Source organism: Toxorhynchites rutilus, chromosome 2, assembly GCF_029784135.1.
Source record: "Toxorhynchites rutilus septentrionalis strain SRP chromosome 2, ASM2978413v1, whole genome shotgun sequence".
In the NCBI taxonomy this organism is placed as follows: domain Eukaryota; kingdom Metazoa; phylum Arthropoda; class Insecta; order Diptera; family Culicidae; genus Toxorhynchites; species Toxorhynchites rutilus.
In genome coordinates this window covers 32,399,077-32,410,050 of record NC_073745.1, presented here as the reverse complement: position 1 = coordinate 32,410,050, position 10,974 = coordinate 32,399,077, and the positions used below count along the sequence as shown (strand labels likewise).

Below are 10,974 nucleotides of genomic sequence, written 5' to 3'. Positions count from 1 at the left end.
AAGAAAAAATATAAAAATATATAGCGCCCTCTAGTCCAAAGTCATAAAAAAATAAAAAACGACTACAATCAATAATTATAATTATGTTTTTCGCAAGTTAAATATTTTTTTATAAAAGGCTCGGTCAATTTTATATGTCGATCATCTAAATCAATTCAGTGATTCAAAAGTTATTAATTTTCATTTGTCATTTTTGGGAAAAAGTGGAAAAAATGATTTTTCGGACCACTTAATAACTTATGTGCTGTAAGTGTGTTTAAATGTTTCAACGATCTACACATACATACATACACACACATACACAAACATACGCATTGTTAATTTTTATAAAACACAGTATTTCTCCGTTGATATATTGGACATCCACCAAGGCTTGCGGTCTTGTCGTTTTTATTTATAAAAAAATGCAGTGTATATTTTCCATCCGCCATGCAAGGCTATACAAGTTTTAGATCACCACACGGCCATGAACCATGTCTGTCGTAACAATATCGAACAGTAACCCATATTTCGTCATAAGCAGACCCGAAAGCAAATGTAACTTGTTGAAAATAGAATGAAAATTTTTATTCGATGTTGTTTAAATACTTAGAAGACATAGTCCTGACCCTAACTTAACTATTTTTCGATAAATCTCCTTGCATTTCAGCAAAACAATCTTGTCTAGAACAGAAAATAATTATCAGAGACAATTTTCGTTCAAGATTTTTCCTTACCTGCAGAGAATGCAATTGTTCATTAATTGTGAATAACCGTATCCTCTTTTTCGTCTGCAATGATGTCAAGGCAAAAGTACTTATGTGTATGAGTTCCGAACATCATACACACCAGATGGGCCAACAAGAAGGACTGCCGGGCCGCAGGTTGAATATCGCTGGTCTAACGTCATGTGTATTGATATATACTAAATATAATCAGCCCTATTCTGTATTCCGACGGATTTCCATTTCGTTCGGAACCGTTATTTCGTTCGAGTTATAATTTTGCGTTCCTTATTTCGAACGTTTTGCCCATTTGATGTTCGAAGAGAAACAGATCGAACGAAATGCAAAAACTACTCGAACGAAATACAGAATGGAATTTTATCAACTCGTTCGAAATATTTCGAATCGATCGAAATACAGAATAGGGGTGAATAACTTTTCTGTATTAAAACTATGGAAAAATGTCATATGGTGAGTCAAATATTTTTGATGTGATGAATAGATGTGATGAATAGATGTGATGAATGTTTTACAGATATGTCTGTAAATTTACAAACATATTTGTAAATCTGGTATCTCTGGTGGTCTGAGAATTTATTGCAAGAAATCGCTTGAAAACATGCAGGAATTTGCTTGAGAATGAAGTGGATTGAGTCCGCACCACTTAGGGTATGACGGCACGGGTTTACCAGGGATGCCAGGCGATTTTTCAAAAGTCCATCAAATAGTCAGAAACAGCAATCAGGTCCAAATTTGTCAGATGATTGAACCGAAACCTACTTCTCTATTGGCAGTTTTCTTCTTAGGTTTTCAGTTGAATGTATCATTACACAATTTTATAGCGAAACAGAAGCTGATCGGGATTAAAAATACATACTTTGTGCTGAATTTCTTTGAACTGAAGGTACTATCCGAAAAAACAGAAAGAAAAAGGGATTCGGGCCAGGAATTGGATGCAAAGAAAAGGAACTACAAATACAATATTAAACGAACTCTTCGGTGAGCATCCCCGAGATTACAAAGCAGTGTTGAGAATAACACCTGAACGAGTGGAAAAACTGTTGGATTTAATTACTCCACAAATACAACGCCAAGATACACTCATGAGGGATGCTGTACATGCACGAGTGAAATTAGAAATGACATTGATGTGCCATTCTTCTGGAATATCGTTCAGATTGTTATCGATATTTTTTAGAATCTCGAAAGCATCCATAGCTAAGATAATTCCGGAAGTATGAAATGCTCTAAATGGCAGTCTGAAAGATTTTTTTAAATTTTATTTATTTCGCCTTGCCAGCAGCTTCGTATACCAATTTGTGAAATGAAAATGATAGTAGATTTGCAGTTGGAATAAATACGCGTCAAAAATTAAAATAATGAATGAAAATGTACTTTTTTAAATCGAACGTGTATTCTGTTTCTTAGAACAATACTTTTTTTGCAAGTTGTGAGTGAATTTTGAATGAAAATTGTGCCTGATTCTATATTAGAAATTCTCAAGAAAACTATCCCAAAAATAAAGCGTGCCCCGCCAGCGTGCAAAACAAAATAACAACGATTTCATTTAGAAACTATAAGAGTTTTATTTGTTTTTCCAATAATTTTCAAGTCTATAAATATCTACGCATATTTTCAAATATCTTAAAAATAGAGACATTTCTTTACATTTGGCATCCCTGATTTGAACGCTAAATTCTGTTTTTGACGTTTTGAGGGATGCAAGTGCGAGTGAATTCAAAAAACTTTGAAGTAGCTCGCACGCCGGATTACGCATGACACTAACTGACATGATGTGTTCACACGGTGTGAGTAGCTGCACTGCAGTAACTGACTAGACCGACTCGTATGCTCCGTCTGAACCCGGCTTTAGTTTGTAGCAACATGAAAGGCGATAGGCTCATTAGTGAGTGAGGATGTGTCAATTGAAGCGAAATTGTAAGGCCCTGATTATGATTCGTCAAGGAAATGGATTTCTTATAAAAATCAGGACAAATCCTTTTCGGATCAATTTATCGGATCAATCCCTTGGAATCATCCGATAAATCTTCCGAGTTATGCTGATCGATGTAAACTGATTGACTTGGAAACACTATCAGCCAGGCGTACCAAACTACAAAGAATATTTATTTATAATTTAATAACCGGCAATGTGGACTGTCCCGAACTGTTACGTCAAGTTCCGTGGAATATTCCTCCCCGTCGTTTTCGTAATTCATCGTTATTTCTTATACCATTCCATAGAACGAATTATGGTTTCAACAATAGTTTCAATTTGTGTTTATGTTCTTTTAACAATGTTAGTGATGTGTTTGATTTTACTCTGTCCAAGTATGTGTTTAGTACTAGAATAAGAAACTTAGAATAATTTAGATCTTAAGGTTTCAGTCTGTACGACGTTGTCGAAGATGGTGAAATAAAAATAAATGAAAAATAAAAAATGCTAGGATATAAAAACAGGAAGTGGGTTATATCTGTTGTATAACCGCAAGGGTGACGTAGGACTATCGTTGATTTAGTGAGCATTTGTTTTTAGTTGCATCTGAATCAATTCGGAATGAATGAATAGATGAATATTTGGGGGGCTTCGAAAACGAGAGCGTTACGTTGAATGCACAATATTCAGCAAAAGAAGCAATCACACGAACATTGTATAATACATAATACATTGCTTGTATTGTGATATGATTTGTATTCCATTTCCAATAGACAAAATATCTGTTGCATCAAATCAGTCTACATTATTTTTGCGTTCGCTCATCCTTTCTCACAACACCCATTTCTCGTTTGAGAAATTGTTGAGTAAACATCGTTTGCCAGTGCGCGTAGAGCGGGAATTCCTTCTCAAGATTCATTGCACCTCTAATAAATTGCCGAAAAACGTGGTCTTACATTGATCGCACATTGAAAAATCACTTAACCAAATGTATTTGGTCGCAGTGTTATATGGTTAGAGCTTAAGCTTGGGTAGACTGTACAATTCGTAGTTGCTCTCCGTGATTGACCTGAACCAACCAAATTGCACAAAGAACACACAGAATGACGCTTGGGACTAGCAAATCATTCTCGTTGTGCAATCTTCGGTGATTCGAGCTTTAAATGGTCAATAACGACGCCGGCTACGTCCTTAAAGTCACCAGGGGAAGGGAAGGAATGTTAGTATGATATTCGCCGCCCGAAGGCCAGAAGGGTCGCCTCTATAGCGTGGTTCCCTAGCGTTTATCAAGGAAGGGATAGTTGTTAGTGGGAATGGTTAAGAAAAATCAGGATTCACTGCGGTAAGTGATGTGATTTCCTAAACGCAGAGTCTCAGCTATGTGACGGAAACCTGAAAAGGTAATCCACAGCTCCTATAATTTCGCTATCTTGAAAACATGTGTATAATCAGATGTCTCATGAATGTGCGTGTGAAACATCTTTCGATGACCTAACAAGGCCTAGCCTAACCTAACCTTACCTAGAGAAATGTTGTGTTTGTCGATATTCTAATCATATATGATTTCTCCTTGAAACAAACACACAACATGTAATACTGAACTCTGGTCTGAGCACTCCTGAAATTCAAAGCAATAATGGCAACACTGCTGAATTGTAGGTGTCGTAACGCTTTCGTATATTTAATTGCCCTGGTCTGCATTGATGCATACCAACACTTGCATATAGCTCCGCATCACACAATACATACTTGCGAGCTCAAAAATGGCAAGAAACGAACACTTTCACATATAATTCTGAGTGTGCTAACAATGATGATGTTGTGATAACAACACTGCACATGACCGGCATGAATACGCATATTTAAACTTCTAAACAAAATTAAATGTAGGGGAATACACAAACACGATTTCACCATCCGGTTATGAATTTTCTCTTATTTCGCTAACTAGAAAAAATAACTGTGATAATAACACAACGCAATTACATACACCGATCGCTCTATATACAGTTGAATTTCACTCGTTCGGCTATCTTTAGTTGGGCTTCGATTTAGTTGGGCTCCCGTTCGTTGGGCTATAGCCCAACTAAATCGAAGACAAACGTCAATTCTGACAACGTAAAAATTTTTTCGAGGGGCTCGTGGATGGTGTTTTTAGGTTTAAAATAAATTTTAAATCGAATCGAATATTATTCAACAAAAACAATATTTATTTTAAACGTTTCAAACAAAATTAAACAAACCACGTAAATTCATTTTCAACAAAATGGTAGAGTTCTTCAACATGCTCGTTTTAGCCATTCAACTTCAGTGATTTTCGAACGTAGCGCGTTCAAACGGCATACTTCTGCAACATCATGCTTCATATAGCGAACTAGGCAATCAATTGACTTGATTGCATCGCCAAAATCAGGATCTCCGGTACTAGTAATGGAAGTATCAAACGAATTACTTCCATCTTCTGTGTCTACCAACCATTCTTCTTGCATTTCAGGTTGATCTTTCTTGAGAACTGATGACAGAATCTCGTCATCAGAGAACACTTCACTGGTTACCCAATCTGGATTATGATCAGCATCATACACCTGATCTTTGATCCACAGATCAATATCTTGCTCAGATGTTTTTGTTCCTGCCAAACTGTCAATCCTGGACACAAGCGCTTTGAAGTCATCATCGGCCGCTTTCGAGTCTACATTAACAGCATCCTCCGGCAAACCATCGATCAATTTCTTCCACGAATTACGTATAGTTTTGTCAGATATCTCCTCCCAAGAGGTTGCCAACCACGAAATACACTGTTGAAGATTAATCTTCTTCAATCGTTCTTCGAAACTAAAGAGGAAAGTACATAAATAAAACCTCAATAAGAATTTGAATTTAAATTTTGAAAAAGCACAGACGAAAAACTATCGTGCGCATAGTTTTGTGTTTATATTTGGAATTAATTACAAAAGTTTAATGTTTAATATTTGGAAATTTACCTTAAGTGTTCGTTTTCCAGAATTAATGCGAGCATCAGTTTTCTTTTATACTTTCGCTTGATTGCATTGATGACCGCTTGGTCCATCGGCTGGCATTCAGCAGTTACATTTGGTGGGAGGTAGATCACTTGAATCAGTCCATCGTCACTCTGTAGAGATTCGTCAACGTCATAATGACTGGTGCAATTATCAAGAACCAGCAATGCCTTTGGCTCCAATCCTCTCTCGGCCGAAAATTTTCGAACAGCGGGGACAAACTCTTCGTGGAACCATTGACGGAACAACAGTCTGGTCATCCAAGCCTTTTTGGAATGATTATATGAAACGGGAAGTTCTTCGATGTTGATTCCTCGTGGTTTTGCAGCAGTGCAAATGAAATACAACGGAAGCTGTAGGGAACCATCTATGTTGGAGCAAGGCATAAACGTATACCTTGTCTTGTTTTGCTTCCGTCCCCTTGCCACGGTCTCATCACAGGTAACGACAGAGCGTGTGGCTAGGAGCTTGATGAACAAGGCAGATTCATCTGCATTAAAGACTTGGGATAGTGATAGCTGCATTTCCTGAATCTTCTTCTGTAGAACCTTCTTGAAATTTAGGTACGCTTCAACGTTTACCGATGCCTTTTCTCCTGTTACGGCTTTCACGCGCAATCCAAACCGCTGCTTAAAACGATGCATCCAGCCATCCGAAGCAGAAAAACCGTGCACCACATAGAGCCCCCGGTCCTGGAACATTTTAAACAGCAGCTCCGCCTTTGCTTTAAGAATATCCACTGTCAACAAAATGTTGGACTGCCGCTGCTGTAAAATCCAGATTTAAAGAGCTTCTTCCAGCAAAGGGAACGTCTGCTCTTTCAATGTTTTTCGATTATTTACACCATATTCCTTGAACTTGTCCACCGCCTCACGAATTGCTTCTTTCTTTTGGATTATTCTCGTGACCGTAGAAGATCCTACGCCGTACTTCTTCCCAAGAAAGTCATGCGTACCACCTCCTGCTTCAAAATCTTCAATTATGCGAACCTTCTCCACCAGCGTCAGGAAATTGCTCCTCCGTTTCCGGTTAACGTTCGTACTGGATCCTTGCAAACCATCCATTTTGAGCCTGGCGATCGAAATGAACGTATATTAAATCTACGCTAATTTTAATATCAAACTTCATTAAGAACTTACCAATTAATCCAACCTAGAACGAAACTCAACCACGAATGAAATAAGTGTCAGTGGTGTGAAAACTTTTCTGCGTTTCCCATAACAACAAACAATCGGTGTGACCCTCGATCGATTTTCGACTTTGACAGTTCAGCCCAACGAGTGAAAGTCTTTCACAAATTGGGCTAAGAGCTTAGTGCAACGAGTGAAATTCGACTGTATACATTCGCTCAGAGCGATTTTCACGCTTCTTTCTCTATATTTTACACACGCGCTGCAGAGAAACGCCAACACACCAATGGCGAAATAGTACCACCGGGAAATCAAACTTCTCGAAATATTCACATAGAACTTCAGCCAGATACATCCATTTGGAGTGCACAAAAGCACAAGGCACTCCCCCGCGGGTCCCATACACCATCTATCACTTGAACGACAAAAAAACATGAGCACTCAAAACGAAAAAACATGCATTTTTCTTATACAACTGATTATTTTCCTCTTATATTAATTTCATGAAATGCCCAATCATCCCAGTTGATCATCACTGCACACTATAATACACGAGTTAATAACTGTATCGCGAAAATATAAGGGAAACACTTAGCAAATAGAATCGGCCAAAAACACGTTCAAGCATGTTTGACGACGAAGAATAGTTAAACGAGGAGCAAAGTTAAAAACATCCTCTCGCGACGACTGCCTGATCGAGACTCCGGTCGCAGTGTTATATGGTTAGAAAACATTAAAATAAACTATCGCTTGAATGTTTTTTTTTAAATTCCCAGGGGAACTGGCAGATTATTTTCCAGCAACGATAGCATCTTTCCAGATTCTCCTCGATACCCGAAGCCCACCAGTGGTTAATGCTAACTCGATAACCACCAGTTCTATGCACTTGATTGAAAAATCACAAAACCAAATGTATTTGGTTGCAGTTTTATATGGATTGAAAACATTAAAATAAACTCTTTCGCATGAATGTATTTTTCCATTACAAGGGTAACTGGTAGATTATTTTTTAGCAACGATGACATCTTTCCGGAATCTTCTCGATGCTGGATGGCAACCAAACGAAAATAGTTCTGCGCGTGTATGTGTATGTGTGTGGTGGCTGCTCCGATGTCTCAAACGGAACCGTTTATGGCATCACTCTCCTCCTGATGAATTCCCTTCTGGCCTAAGGTGCACAAACAGGTTCTTGGTGACACCGTTCATCAGCGCTTTCATGATTAACGAAGTTAGCTTCTCCACAACAGCGACAACATGCTCCAATGGCTGTTCAATTATAACTGAGTAAATTTCTTTTTTTTTTTTACAACTTAAATGCATTTTTATTCAGATGTTTTGCTATTTGCATACATATTTTACAGTTCAAGTGACACAGTCTGGGCTTTACATCTTTGGTTCAGCTTTTGGATTTAAAATCATACTGTTGAGCAAAAGTTCCTTATTTTTAATTTGACAGTTGTTCACCATTTTAATGGTATTGTCTGAAATTAAATTTGAAAGAGACTACTTATAAACTACTAACTAACTAACTAATAACCAACTAACTAATCTACTATATACAAATTTTTTATCAGGTCAAATTCAGAGGATCTAGATTTCTCAACAAATTTAGCTTTTGTTTCATACATAATTGCATCTAGTTTTTGGATATTAGCCTCTTGGTGTAGATCCGAGATCCTTGTGTCAAAAGGACGATCAAGAATCATCCTCAATGCACGATTTTGCGCCACTTGGAGTTTGTTCCTGTGAGTCTGAGCACATGACCCCCACACCACAATTGCATAAAGGATGGCAGGAGCTATGATTTGATTGTAGACGGCCAGTTTGTTCACCTTTGAGAGACGGGATCGTAGACAGATCAGAGGGTACAGAGATCGAACCAAAGCGGAACACCTATTCAAATTCTTCTCCACGTGCTGACGGAAGAGGAGTTTCTGATCTATCACTAGCCCCAAATATGTTACTTCAGCGGACCACTCAACCCTTGTGCCATTCATCACCACAACGCAAGATGGAGGAGGTTTGAGTTTGGGAGACTGCCTGTGCAGGAACATGATTGTTTGGGTTTTGGAGGCATTGATTTTAATTTTCCATATGTTAGCATATTCAACAAAGGCGTCAAGGCATCGTTGAAGCCTGTTTGTTATTTCACGAGGCATCCTCCCCTTGACGGCAATTGCGGTGTCATCTGCGAACAGAAAGGACGCGCAGCCATCTCCCAGGGGAGGAGTGTCAGAGGTGTAAAGGCTGTAAAGCAAAGGGCCCAGCAGACTTCCCTGCGGGACCCCTGCCTGGATGGAAAATGTGTTTGACAAACAGCCATTCAACGATACCCTGAACGACCTTTGCTGAAGGTAACACCGGATGATTTTCACGAGATAAATTGGAATGTTAAATGAACAGAGCTTATATACAAGCCCGTCATGCCAGACACAGTCGAAAGCCTTTTCGACATCCAACAGTGCCAAGGCTGCGGACTTGGATACAGCCCTGTTCCTTTGGATGGTGTTCATCACTCTCACTAGTTGGTGGATAGTCGAATGCGCCCGTCTAAACCCAAACTGTTCAGGCAGGAGGATGTTGTTGACCTCAACAAATTTTTGCAATCGGAATAAAATGATTTTTTCAAAAAGTTTGCCCAGCGCTGAAAAGAGGCTGATAGGTCTGTAGCTTGAAGGTAGAGTTGGATCCTTCCCGGGTTTGCGGATCGGCACGATCTTCGCTTCTTTCCAGATGCTTGGATAATAGTGCAATTCCAAGCATCGATTGAAGATGTTGCTGAGCAGCGAGTAGACTTTGGGAGTGAGCCTTTTCAGGATCAGGTTGAAGATTCCATCAAACCCGGGAGCCTTCATATTCTTAGTGGCCTTCAGCGCTGAGCAAACTTGTTCTGCATTGACCTTATCTTCCCGAGGTATGGCACAAGGGGAGGTATCTAGTTCTTGGACGCACTGCGCAACCTGCTGTTCGAGCGGACTAGCCATATGCGAGCCAAGCAAATGCGACGATGCAATGTGATTGCCTATCGCATTCGCTTTCTCAATAGGCGCAACGAGGAGACTATCGCCGACTTTGAGAGGAGGAACTGGTTTCGGATGGTTTTTCAGCACTTTGGCAACCTTCCAAAATGGTCTGGAGCGATCATCCAAGTTTTGTACGGTGCGCCCGAAGCTGTTGTTTCGAAGAGAGACCATCCTGGAAGCAATCTGCCTGTTCAGATCGGCCATCTCTTCCTTTCTGCCGAGATCCCCGGTCCTCTGAAACTGGCGTCTACGCACATTTCGCAAGCGGATCAATAGTTGAGTGTGAGAATCAATAGCAACGAACTTACCCCTCACAGGAACACGCCGCACACACGCCACATCAGCCACGGAGATGGCGTATTGAAGTCCCTCTAATGCTTGGTCGATGTCCTCCACTGAATGCAGCAGCGGGTTCTCCTCGAGGTGATGGTTCACCATCCTTCCAAACGCCAGCCAGTTGACGTGATGGTAATCCTTTCGAAGGTAGATGGCTGGAACAATGTTGACCCCTACTTCAGCAACCACCGGAAGGTGATCGGAGCTGAGCTCGTTTACCGCCACCGGCTTGGTCAGCATGATGTTTGAAAGAAAGATGTCCAAAGTCGATGGATTTCCCGCAGGTGAGGTGAAGGTCGGCTCGTCCGAGAACTGTACCGCATACTGCCCATGTTGCGCGTGGTCGAAGAGAAGCCGCCCGTTTTGATTTTGTCGGTAGTTCCGCCAGTCCTCATGGCGGGCGTTGAGATCACCCCCAACAACAAAGCGAGAAGAGGTACGAGTGATGGCAGTCAAGTCATTTTGGAACTGACGCGCCATCCTGTTGCTGTTCGGACACTGATGAGGACAGTACACGGCAATGAAATGGATGTTGCCGTTTGTCAATGCGACCTCCACACTAATCGCCTCGATGACCGACGTGCGAACGTGCGGAAGTATGTTGAGCTTCAGGCCTTTCCGTACGATGACCGCAACACCGCCCCCCCTAGAGCTGGTGCGATCAAGCCGGATGATGTTGTGATCCGGCAGCCAGAAACTGTCACCGGATTTTAGGTGGGTCTCTGAGAGCAGACCCACGTCGATGCTGTGTCTGCCGACGAAATCGGCAAACTCGATGGCTTTTGCTCTTATCGAGCAAGCGTTCCAAGTGGCAATTTTCAGAGA

At 40.5% G+C, this 10,974-nt stretch overlaps 1 protein-coding gene across 1 annotated transcript; it reads right to left on the bottom strand.

Moving 5' to 3' along the window:
* Positions 1-4,829: 4,829 nt before the first annotated feature.
* LOC129769986 (jerky protein homolog-like) lies at positions 4,830-6,322 on the bottom strand. Its single transcript, XM_055772542.1, has 2 exons — positions 5,625-6,322; positions 4,830-5,475 (listed from the first exon to the last, which is right to left on the bottom strand). The coding sequence occupies exons 1-2, from the start codon at positions 6,302-6,304 to the stop codon at positions 4,920-4,922; spliced, it is 1,236 nt and encodes a 411-aa protein (XP_055628517.1). The 5' UTR covers positions 6,305-6,322; the 3' UTR covers positions 4,830-4,919.
* Positions 6,323-10,974: the final 4,652 nt, after the last annotated feature.

Bases quoted from the DNA above. Each gene is read 5' to 3' on its own strand.
- LOC129769986 (XM_055772542.1), bottom strand. From the start codon at position 6,304: ATGCATCGTTTTAAGCAGCGGTTTGGATTGCGCGTGAAAGCCGTAACA. The intron at 5,476-5,624 runs GTAAATTTCCAA...TTTCCTCTTTAG, and splicing joins CTGGAAAACGAACACTTAAG to TTTCGAAGAACGATTGAAGA.